Genomic DNA, 12,147 nt, shown 5'->3' on the forward strand with positions numbered 1-12,147 from the left:
CTGGCCGTCTCAGTCTGCACCGCGTTCAGTTACAGCCACCCCCCAAAGTGACATCTGCTCAGGGAATGGTTTCACCTTCTCCGTCTTTTATCTTCTCCCTTCTCTTGCTTTCTCTTTAATGGAGTATCTCTTTCCTCCCTAACTCTCTGTTTCTAGGCTTTCGTTTTAACTCCATGCCCAAGCTGGTTAGCCTCCCCCAGCCACCACTGCCCTCCGCTCCATCCAGCTTCCTGCCTTTCAGCCCCCTTGGCCCTCCCCTCGGCTGCTGTGAGACGCCGGTGGTCTCCTTGGCTGAGGCTCAACAGGAGTTGCAGATGCTGCAGAAGCAGTTGGGAGAAAGTGAGCACTTCCTGCTGCGTTTGTGTGCTTGCGAGTGGCAGCCCCACACTGTGCTGCTCTGCATGGCTTTGGCTTGACGGCAGAGTTAAAAACACAACCCAGGGGTACGCGCTGCCGATGGAAGGTGGAGGGAGAGCTAGCTCTGCTTGCTGTTTTGGAAATGCGTTTACTGTGGTCTTTGGCATGTGTGTCTCATCAGTTGGAGGGGGCGTATGTTCTGGGGCTCTAGACCTGGGGCTCACCCGCTGTTGACAGTGTTGGGTACCACAAGGATGCTGAATCCCTGACAGACTGGGGAAGTGCTTCCTGGTGGGGTGCAAAACAGACTTCATGCCACGCAGGATGGCGTGGCCATGACAATGATGGCCATGTTTGAGTGGGATTCCTTGTGTGGCTATCATGTCCTGCTGCTACAGAATACTTTCAATCAGGTTCAGTTCCTGAATCATTGATTTGGGGCAAAAAGGGTGGTGGCAGAGGGAATCAGAAGTGGACATGACAGAGCCCCTTTTCCTATTGTACTAGGTCCATTCCTGCCCCAGGACAGATGGCTCCTGGGCAGCTAGTACCACATCCCTAGGATGGGATGTCTGATTGTGAATTGTGTCCTCTGACTGCCAAACATAGTTGATTTTATGCAGTCATGTAATCCAGAGACTGTCCAATAATCTTTTAGGGGATGATTTTGTCTCATCATATTTTTTTTTGTGTGTGTGACCTCTTAAAGTTTGGGGTGGAGGGGAGCCTCATATGACGAATTTGTTCTCCAGTGGTGCTTTACAAAATTAGAAATCAGTGTGAAATAAGCTTAAAACTTTATCTTGTGTCTATAAAAGAAGCTCGAGTGAACTGAAGATTGATGGCAAGGTTTTTTTGTGCCCCAAGACTACAGCCAGGAGTTTGTACCCCTGAAGCCTTAAATGTCATTTGGCCCAGCCTATTGCTTTTGTAGATTCTGAAAATAGATACTCTGTATAATCTGTTTCTAGTTTGATTTCCAGAACTAGCTAGACCAAGACCATTTTCAATAGAGTTTGTCCATTCAGTAAGCAGTGAAATCTAAGGGACAAACTCTTCTGTTTATCAGCTTTGCACAGGTGGAGCTGTGTTGGGTTTACCTGCCCACATGGTCTCGGTCTTACTTGAACCTTCCCAAACTTCTGTGCAATAGATAGAGCCAGCGCAGGCCACCAAGGCTGAGAGAAGTGGAGTCACTCATTCAATGCCGCTAGTAAGTGGGTGGTGTGGGCTGGAACCCAGTCTTCTGCTCCAGGTTCCATGTCTCTGTTATACCCTTTCTATTTAGGGTGGACTTTTCACTATCATGCTCAGGGTGTGGGACTGAACAAAACTGGAGACTGCAGCAATCTTTTCTCTCCCTTTGGAGACCAGTGGGAGGTGCTGGTGTTTCTGACCTAAAACTCATTACTTTAGTATTACTGGCACCAACAATTGATGGGTAACACGTGTCCTAATTAAGAGAGTCTTTAGCTTCCATTTCTTTTTTTTTTTTTAAGATTTATTTACTTATTTGAAAGCCAGAGTTACACAAGAGAGAGAAGGAGAGGCAGAAAGAGAGAGAGATCTTCCATCTGCTGGCTCACTCCCCAGTTGGCCACAATGGCCGGAGCTGAGCTGATCTGAAGCCTTGAACCAGGAACTTCTTCCAGGTCTCCCACGCGGGTGCAGGGGACCAATAACTTGCTGCTTTCCCAGGCCATAACAGAGAGCTGAATTGGAAGTGGAGCAGCCGGGGATCGAACTGGCACCCATATAGGATGTTGGCACCATAGTTGGTGGCTTTACCTGCTGCGCTACAGCGCTGGCCCCCTTCCATTTCTTTACCTCCTATCATTTTTCTTTATCTTCCTGTGTTTGTTAACTTATTTCTGTCCAAAGGGAAAGATGAAGGAGAGTACTCTGCATGAGTCTGTGACTGTGGGTTGAACTGGAGTCATAGCTAGCATGAGGCCATTAACGTGAATGTGGATGGTCCCATCCTTTGTGATGAAGGTTATGGCTCCTTCCTTTCCCCACTTAAAGGCCAAGTCCTCTCCAAGGGACCATCACTTACCAATGCTTACTGTTTCCTATGAATAAATTTTCCTTGTGGACCGTGGTGCATGGCAGCTTCTCAGGTTATGGTGGGACTGATCCCTCCTTGTTAATACCTTTATTACTTTGCACCATTGAGGGCTTGTGCTCTGGACTGAGGGGCCAGGGGAGACTGGAACATGGGAACACTAATCATTGCTACTGATAGACTGGGACTCTCCCATGACCTTGGTTAAACAGTAAGCTGTCTACAACCACTAGTGTTAGCCTTTGTCTTGTGTTGGGGTGACATTGAACAAGGTGTGAAAGAGGGTAGAAAATCATGTCTTTATTGGATTCCTAATAAAATTTAGATACTGGAAGCTTCAATTCCTCTTTAACTCCCAGTGATCCTAATAGGAATCTAGCATTTTATGAATTGGGGAAGGAGCGACTCATGAGACTATTTCTCAAACTTTCCTGCCTATCAGAATCACCTGGAGTGAATTCTAAGCCATCCAATACTCAAGATGTATCTCATACCCATTGAGGCCAACTTTCTGGGGGCCCCGGTATCAGCATATTTCTCACATTGATTCCAGTATGTGGCCAAATATGAGAACCAATTACATATGGGGATAAAAATTGGCAATTACCCTTCTGAGAAATTTGGTTTGCCTAAGGGGAGCTGCATGTCTAATCCGCAGCCTTTGTTGATGATCCTTGGAAGAAGCAGACTTCTAATTTTTTTCCTGCATTGTGGTCCTGTCCACCTCTGTTTCCCTCTCCCCTTTCTACATAGAGGCAGAGATTATCGGGACCAAGGGAAAAGCCTATGATTCATAGGATCAATGACAATCAGCTAGTGCGTTGAAGGGTCTCACCTCCCTCCTTGGGATAACGTTCAGTGATGCTTTGGACAAGACTGATGGCATGTGGAAGATCTTTGAATTATGGAGGATAGGATCCAACCCTCAGTTACCTTATGTAGGAACTCCCCCAGCCTCAGCAAACAGTTCTTCAGTCTGGAGGAGTCAGGGTCACCACCTCCAACTGGATTTCATGTCTGTTTTCTCCTCTGAAAACCCCAAAGGAGAAATGGGAAGATTGATGGGTTGGCTTCTGGGGAAGGCAAGTACCTCCAGGCAAACAAGTACTCCTGTGCACAGGATGCTCTCCTCATGCTGCATCCTGCGTCCCATCACATGAGCCCTAACTCTGGGAGTGAGTCCTACTTCTGGAATTGTCCTGGACTGTTACAGGGAATTACAGTAGAAGTAGAAGTGGGCCGCTGGACTTTTCCTTTGTGCACCCTGGAGACTTTCAGATACTTGGTTCATCTGCTGTTTGTATCTCATGCTAGGAAATATGAATGGTAAATATTATAGTCTCTAGGTTATGTGTGTTCATCTCAAAGGCCTCCCGTGTTGGACTAGGATCTGTGACATCCCACGTACCCCTGGTTAGTCTCCATTCCTAGGCATTACATGTGTCACTGCTGAGCCTTCCCTGTGTCTCATTCATGTATCTTTGTTCCCAGGTGTCAGCACTGTCCCTCCTACCCCCAGAGCTACATTGCCAAGCAACCATCTGGACGCCAACTCTTCCCACTATCTCAGCCCTGCTCAGCCCCAGTCTCCCGCAAGAGGCACCGTAGATCTGGGCAGAATACTGGAGCCTGGGTACCTGGGCAGCAGTGGCCAATGGGACATGATGAGACCTCAGAAAGGGAGTGTATCTGGAGACCTGTCCTCAGGCTCTTCTGTGTCCCAGCTTCACTCCAAACCCACAGGTAAAGCATGAAGGAGGCCAGCCTTTGAAATCTCATTCTGAGTCTACTACTTTCCTACTGGGGCAGATTTTTTCATCGTTCTTCCAGTCCCTGGCTCACAGAGTGGGTATAAAAGGAAAGGGCTTGCATGCATGTTGGATCCGTTCTAAGTGCATCCTTCATTCTCCCTGCCCGGGTCTTGGTGCTCTACAAGGACAGGGGAAATCAGGGACTGTCCCCTGCATTCTTATGTTTGTGTCACTTCTCCCTCTATCCCCTGACCACTCTCAGACTTTTCCAGGATTCTAGGCTCACACATTCACAGGACTGTCTTCCAGCAGTCAGGAGTTGTTATAGAAAGGGAAACAGCTCTTCCATCTCACATCTGTGTGCTGCACACAAACCCAGTTATACCAAGTGGACAGGTGTAGCTAGGCAGGTGAATGCTGAGGTACAACTCACTTGCAGCAGAAAGACAATTGTAATTTTTCCAAAAAGACTGAGCCCAAGCAAACTGATGTGGTTGATGGGATGTGTCATTTAGCATCTTCCTGCTTTTCTGTATCCTTGTTCTTTTTTTTAAATTTTTTGACAGGCAGAGTGGACAGTGAGAGAGAGAGACAGAGAGAAAGGTCTTCCTTTGCTGTTGGTTCACCCTCCAGTGGCTGCCGCGGCCAGTGTGCTGCAGCCGGCGCACCGCGCTGATCCGATGGCAGGAGCCAGGTACTTATCCTGGTCTCCCATGGGGTGCAGGGCCCAAGCACTTGGGCCATCCTCCACTGCAGTCCCAGGCCACAGCAGAGAGTTGGCCTGGAAGAGGGGCAACCAGGACAGAATCCGGCATCCCGACCGGGACTAGAACCCGGTGTGCCAGCGCCACTAGGTGGAGGATTAGCCTAGTGAGCCGCGACGCCTGCCTGTATCCTTGTTCTTTATGAGGGGTGCTCCTTTCTCCTCTGATCTACCTTAGATCCATAGATCCATGTAAGCTGTCCTTTGTTCCTACCTTGTTATAACTGATGTGAGCAAAGCATTCAGTGTCAGCCACGACCCACATTGGATGAGTTGAAGGTCATGTACTTTTACCTTAAGCCTTCCATCTAAGGGTGGGAGGAAGGGCTTTGTCCTTTGCTAAAGAATGTTCAGTCATGAATCAGTAAAAAAGATAGTATTAGGAGAAAGATTGAGTGAGGCCTTCCTTTCATCCTCAAAGTCACACCCAGGAGGTGACCACGCCTTTCCAGGTGCTAAGTAGACCCTATCCAGAGCCTTTAGTTATTTTTCTAAAATGTGTAGCACTTCCTCTCACATACCACACAACTGTGTGGTAGGAGGCCCATGGGATTTCCTTAGCAATCCCCTTAATTCCTTAGCCCCTTAGGGGGCTATCTGTGTTTGAAAGCTCATTCGCTCTTTGACTAAAATTACCTGCATCCCCTGGGTAACTGTCAGAGAAGATGCAGTGGTTGGCAGAACAGTGATCTTGTTGAGAGGCTGCTGGCCAAGCCTACCTGGCACCTCCACTAATAACCAGTTCTCTCCATCTCCCACCTTTCTCCGTGTTCTGATGGGATGCTTGCAGGGGCTGACCTGCTGGAAGAGCATCTTGGTGAAATCCGGAACCTGCGCCAACGCCTGGAGGAGTCCATCTGCATTAATGACCGCTTGCGGGAGCAACTGGAACACCGGCTTAGCTCCACTGCCCGTGGAAGCGGTAGGGGAGGCCCGGGTCTTCTTGGTTTTGGGCTGTATTTAGGGAACTGCTGAAATGATGGGCCTTAGGCAGAGCTTTGCAGTTTTCAGAGCCCTTTGGTATGCTTTCCTTCACTTGCTCTGTACAGACAGCGCAGTGAGAAAGTGGGGCACATACTGTTATGCCTGTTTTGTGGATGTATCTGGGCTCAGAGGGTACCTTTCCTCAAGGCAGAACTAGCCCTGGTCTCCAGATTTGCCTGAGTTCTCACCCCCTCTTTCTCCTGCATTCACATTCCATGCTGATTCTCCGTGCCCTTTTGATGTAATTGGCTGTTTTGTTGTGGCTTTTGAGTTTTTTGGTGTTCTTTATATGTTCTGGATATTAACTTTTTGCTAAATGAATAGCTTGAGAATCTTTTCTATCATCCTGCTGGTTGGTTCTTCACTCTGCAATTATTTCCTTTGCTGTACAGAAGCATCTCAGTTTGATTTAATCCCATTTGTCTAGTTTTGCTTTTGTTGCTTGTGCTTTTGGGATCTTATCCAGAAAACTGCTGCATATAACAAGGTCTTGAAGTGTTTCCCCTGTTTTGTTATACCACTGCGATATTTTCAGATTTTCCATTTAGATCTTTGATCCATTTTGAGTTGATTTTGTAAAAGGTGAGAGATAGGGGTCAAGTTTCAACCATTTGTGCATGGGTATTGAGTTTTCTAAGCATCATTCACTGGAGAGCCTGTCTTTTCTCCAGTGTATGTTTTTGGTGCCTTTTTTGGGGGGGGCAGGGGAGGATCAGTTTGCTCTAGATGCATGGATTCATTTCTGGGATCTCTATTCTGTTCTACTGGTCAACATTGTCTTTTTCATGCCAGTGCTATGCTATTTGCATTATTGCAGCTCTGTAGGATCTGGAGATCAGCTATTGTGATACCTCCAGCTTTGTGGGTTTTTTTGTTTGTTCTTTGCTCAAGATTGCTATGTCTACTTGGAGGCTTTTGTGTTTCAACATGAACTTTAAGGTTATTTTTCTAGTTCTTCAAAGAATGTCAATGCTATTTTTTTTAAAGATTTATTTATTTATTTGAAAGGCAGAGTTACACACAGGGAAAAGGAGAGGCAGAGAGAAAGAGAGAGGGAGAGACAGAAAGAGAGAGATCGTCCATTCGTTGGTTCACTCCCAAATTGGTTGCAATGGTCGGAGCTGGGCTGATCCTAAGTCAGGAGCCAGGAGGCTCCTCTGGGTCTTCCACGTGGGTGCAGAGACCCAAGGACTTGGACCATCCTCTGCTGCTTTTCCAGGCCATAGCAGAGAGCTGGATCAGAAGTGGAGCAGCTGGGACTCGAACCGGCACCCATATGGGATGCTGGCACTGCAGGCAGTGGCTTTACCTGCTGTGCCACAGTGCCAGCCCCATGTCAATGGTATTTTGATAGAGATTGAGTTGGATCTGTAAATTGCTTTGGGTAGTGTGGACTTTTTAATAAGATTAATTCTTCTAATCTGTGAACATTGGGACTCTTTCTGGTGTGTGTGTGTGTGTGTGTTCAATTTCTTTCATTAGTGTTTTGCAATTTTCATATAGGAATCTCACATCTTTGGTTAAATTTATTTTAAGGTATTTCATTATTTTTGTAGCTATTGCTTTTATTTATTTCTCAGTGAGCTTATTATCATTGCTATGTAAAACCACCTCTGAGGTTTGGGTGTTGAATTTGTATCCTGCAACTTTAATGAGTTTTTTTTTTGCAGTTCTAATAATCTTTCCTTGTGAAATAATGTCATTTGTAAGCAGGCATAATTTAACTTCCTCTGTTTCTGTATTTCCTCTTCCCTATTGCTCTGGCTAAAACTTCTGCTTCTATGTTGAGTAAGAGTGGTAAGCATGGACGTCCTTGTCTGGTCCAGATCTTAGAGGAAATGCTTTCAACTTCTCTCCATTCAATATGGTGTTTTCTGTGTGGGGTTTTCAAGTATAGCCTTTACTGTGTTGAGACATGTTCTTCTGTTATCTTAAATGGATGTTGAATATTACCAAATGCTTTTTCTATGTCTATTGAGATAATCATAGGATTTTTACCTTTTATTCTGTTGATGTGATACGTTATCTTTATTGATTTGTGCATGCTGGACTATCCCCACATTCCTGGGATAAATCCTACTTGGTCAGAGTGGATGATCTTTTTGATGTACTATTGGATTCAATTTGCTCATTTTTGTTGTGAAATTTTTACATCTGTGTTCATTAGAGATAGTAGTTTATAGTTTTATTTTTTGTGTGTCCTTGTCTGGTTTTGGGACCAAGGCAATGCTGGCTTCATAGAATGTATTTAAAGGGTTTTCACTTTTTGTATTTTTGGAGTAGTTTGAGAAGAACTGCTCTAGTTCTTCCTGAAAAGTTCGTTAGAATTCTCAGTGAAGCCACCTCTGGGCTTTTCTTTGTTGGGACTTTTCAGTCCTAATCCGATCTCATTATTTGTTCTTGGTCTGTTCAGGTTTTCTGTGTCTTTATGGTTCAATATTGGTAAGTTATATGTGTCTATAGACATCCATTTCTTCTAGATTTTCTATTTCTTGGCATTTCATTGTGCACCATAGTCCCCAATGATCATTTGTATTTCTGTGGTGTCAGCTGTAGTATTTACTTTTTCATCTTTGATTTTATTTATTTGGTCTTTCCTATTTTTTTTAAATTAGTCTGACTATTTATCAGTTTTATTTATGTCTTCAAAGAACCAGCTCTCCATTTTCTGTGTGATTTACAAGTGGTAGAGACTGGTCCCTGGGACCCTCCCCCAGCCACTTCACTGCATGACCTTTCCCCTCACACCCTCCACCTGAGCTGCTGCCTGTTGGAGGCCATCCCTTCTGCATCAGTATCCTGTCCATATGACAGCAGCAACTGCTGAGGGAGAAAGAGGCTCCCATGCAAGTGCAGCTGTGGCACGTGATCGTGCATACGTGCCATCCACTGAGAGGAGGCACACAAAACCCAGGCACTTGGTCCATCATGCTTTATTTAGTTCCACGCCCCGGGTTCCCAAGTTTTCTGCCGGGAAGGACAGTACCTTCGGGAGACAGAATGGAAAATTTCTGAAAGCATCTGTTACCCCGGTGTGTGCTTTTTGGGACAGGATCCACCTCTAACTTCTGCGGTCAAGGCCTGGAATCCATTCCTCAGCTCTACAATGAGAACAAAGTCCTCAGGGAAGAAAACAGGAGCCTTCAGGCCCAGCTGAGCCACATTTCTAGAGGTGAGTGATCAAAAGCCACTAACTATGGTCACTCTTGGGTCCTTTCTTCCCTGGCTAAGCCAGTCACCAGAGAGAGAAGTGAAGAAGAGAAGACTAGATAAAAGAGCTCTCCAGATACCCCTGCCCCAAATTCTCATAGCTATTCTCAGTCTAGAAAGGGCTGAATTCTAAAAGGTTTCAGCCACAGGCCCTTGGATTCTTAGAGCCCAGGGGAAATGACTCTGGAAAACCATCACTTCTGAAAAGCCCATTTGCATTTACCCTAGTCACTGGCTATCCAGCTGGTATCAGTTTGGCCTCAGTTCTGCCCCCTCCCCACCTCACAGCTGATTTGGAACCAGGAGAGGAAGGAATGTGAGTGCCTGTTTTCCGTCTCAGGGTTCTCTGGACTTCGCTGCAGCCCTTTTCTGCTCTGCCATGCCTATGCCTCCTCTTCGCCTGCCCTCACTCACATACTCAAGGCTCCTCATTGATCAGTACTCCCGTGACCTGTGTTGAGAAGTGTCCGCAAATGTTCTCCCGAGCTTTCCTGAGCCTTTTACATGGGCATCCGTAGGTGGTGTCATTTCCCGAGTGGCTGGGAGGCAGCTGACCTTGGTGTTAATTGACTTGTTAGAGACAATGTATTATCAGTAACATTTTTCTTTATTTACAAATATTTATTGAACACTTATAAAAAGACTAAGAATAGTATCTGAAAGGATTAATCCTAGAATGAAAGAATGATTGTGGAGAGAAAAGACATCAAGGTGTATTTCTGCCTTTTTTTTTTTAGAGATTTATTTATTTATTTGAAAGAGTTACAGAGAGAGAGGGACACATACACACACACACATACACAGAAAGAGAGAGAGAGAGAGAGAGAGAGAGAGAGATCTTCCATATATGCTGGTTTACTACCCCAATGGCTATAATGGCCAGGGCTGGGCCAGGTGGAAGCTAGGAGCCAGGAGCTTCATTTGGGTCTGCCACATGGGTGGCAGGGGCCCAAACATTTGGATCACTTTACACTGCTTTTGCCAGACTATTAGGAGGGAGCTGGATCAGAAGTGTAGCAGCTGGGACATGAACTAGTACCCATATCAGATGCCTGTGTCACAGCTTTAGCTACTAGGCCACAATGCCAGCCAAAGAGATATTTCTAAATTAGCCATCTCAGAGCAAGAAGATGTGGACAGAAAGGGTACTTCCTGGGAAAAATAAAAAAAGTTAATAGATGAAAGAGAAAGCAGGACTATCATACCGCTATTGTATGCTTGGGAAGATTAGAAAAGGCCTCACAGGTGAGAAGATAGTACCAGATTTTAGTTAGTAGTTTGCCAAGCCCAGGAGAGTTTTTCCCAGAAGAATGCCCAAACTTACAGCCTTACTTTCAGAGTCTCTGCCGATAATCTTCATGAATTTATGATCAGAGATGCTACAAGCCCAGAAAAGTACAAATATCCCAGTATTTAATGAAATATTCTAAAACCCATAGGGAAGAAATACTGATGTTGATCTTTGGCAAAATTGAAGAATAGATTATTGAACAGATGGTATGCGGGTGCTTGGAAAGTAGTGAACACTGGAGACCAGAATGCTTTAAGAACAAGGGAGGCAATAGTAAGTCATGAATCAAGGGCATTGCAAGCTAGATTGCACCTGCCCCCATATGTGGTGTGGTCAGCCAACACTCTCTTTGCCCAGCCCCACGGGGCCTTCCTTCTCCTTGTCTTGGTTCACTTGTTTGTGCTTGGGCTTATCTTCCTGTTGAGCTGTCTCCCCAGGATAAAAACACGTGTTGTTCTGCCCACCAGAGCACTCTCAGGAAACAGAATGCCTGAAGGAGGCTCTGCTCTCCTCCCGATCCCAACTTCAAGAGCTGGAAAAGGAGCTGGAACACCAGAAACTGGAGAGGCAGCAGCTGTTGGGAGACTTGCGGGAGAAGCAACAGGAGATCTTGCACTTCAGGGAGGAACGTCTGTCCCTCCAGGAAAACGACTCCAGGCAAGAGGGGGCCCACCCACCGGGGAGGGTGGCCGCATTTTCCGATTTAGAAGGAGGGAGGTGGGTCTGCTTTTGGAAACTTCACTTTCTCCTTGGCTCTCCCTGCCTTTGAGCGGAAGGAAGGACTTCTCTGAGAAAGCTTTTTCGCCAGAGTGGAGAGAGTGAGACCCTGGTAAGAGGAGGCTTTCACACATCAGAGACCAGAGAAAGAACACCCCCCTGCTTCCAGGTGGATGTAGGACACTGGTCTCGCCACAGCTGAGAAGCTTCCAATCCAGCACAGGCGTGGGTGCTGTTTGTCTCCTCCCCACGTCCTGCAAGCGCTTGTCACAGGAAGGCACCGTAGGAGCAGTAAGAGGACTGTGCGGGTCTGTCCGTTCTCCTCCCAGCTGGTGATGCTAATGGCGTGACTTCCAGCAAAATCACTTCACTCTCCTAGTGTCTGTTTCCACGTCTGCAAGATGAAAGTGATGGTCTTCGTGATCCCTGAGCTGACACTGGGGGCCTACCAAGGTCGACTCCCAGTATGTTGCCCTGGCAAGGCTGGGTGGCCACAGCATCTCAGTGACCCTTGCCCCTTCCCTGCAGGCTGCAGCACAAGCTGGCCCTCCTGCAGCAGCAGTGTGAAGAGAAACAGCAGCTCTTTCAGACCCTCCAGTCCGAGCTACAGATCTATGAAGCACTTTATGGCAATTCTAAGAGGGGGCTAAAAGGTATGTGTTCCCATCCCCCTTTCCTCCAAAGCCAAAGGGTGAGATGTTGGTGGCATGAGAAATGTCTGTCCTGGACATCCTTAAAAATGGATTACAGGAGTCAAACTTTACCCACTTATATGGCCTGAAACAAGTTGAACAATGTCTAGGTTATACCTTTTTTTTTTTTTTTTCAATGCAAAGAGCTGTCCACTTTGCCATTGTTTAAAAAGATCTTTTTTTTTTTTTTTTTTGACAGGGAGAGTGGACAGTGAGAGAGAGACAGAGAGAAAGGTCTTCCTTTGCCGTTGGTTCACCCTCCAATGGCCGCCGCGGCCGGCGCGCTGCGGCCGGCGCACCGCGCTGATCCGATGGCA

General features: G+C 46.4%; 1 protein-coding gene across 37 annotated transcripts in view; it reads left to right on the forward strand.

Annotated features, from left to right (window-relative positions):
* Positions 1–12,147, forward strand: part of PDE4DIP (phosphodiesterase 4D interacting protein) — a 236,454-nt gene that overhangs the window by 212,612 nt on the left and 11,695 nt on the right. For all 37 annotated transcript variants that reach the window (XR_016210704.1, XR_016210705.1, XR_518132.5 and 34 more), the window contains 6 exons: positions 157–339; positions 3,914–4,165; positions 5,727–5,858; positions 8,973–9,092; positions 10,889–11,078; positions 11,667–11,791. Coding sequence is in view for 30 of the 37 variants with exons in the window: in XM_089300082.1 (XP_089156208.1) it covers positions 157–339; positions 3,914–4,165; positions 5,727–5,858; positions 8,973–9,092; positions 10,889–11,078; positions 11,667–11,791 (1,002 nt within the window). In the remaining 7 variants the exon portion in view is untranslated. The remainder of the gene's footprint in view (positions 1–156; positions 340–3,913; positions 4,166–5,726; positions 5,859–8,972; positions 9,093–10,888; positions 11,079–11,666; positions 11,792–12,147) is intronic.

The sequence above is a fragment of the Oryctolagus cuniculus genome, chromosome 7 (genome assembly GCF_051225735.1).
Source record: "Oryctolagus cuniculus isolate XC-2025 breed Fujian yellow rabbit chromosome 7, ASM5122573v1, whole genome shotgun sequence".
NCBI lineage: Eukaryota > Metazoa > Chordata > Mammalia > Lagomorpha > Leporidae > Oryctolagus > Oryctolagus cuniculus.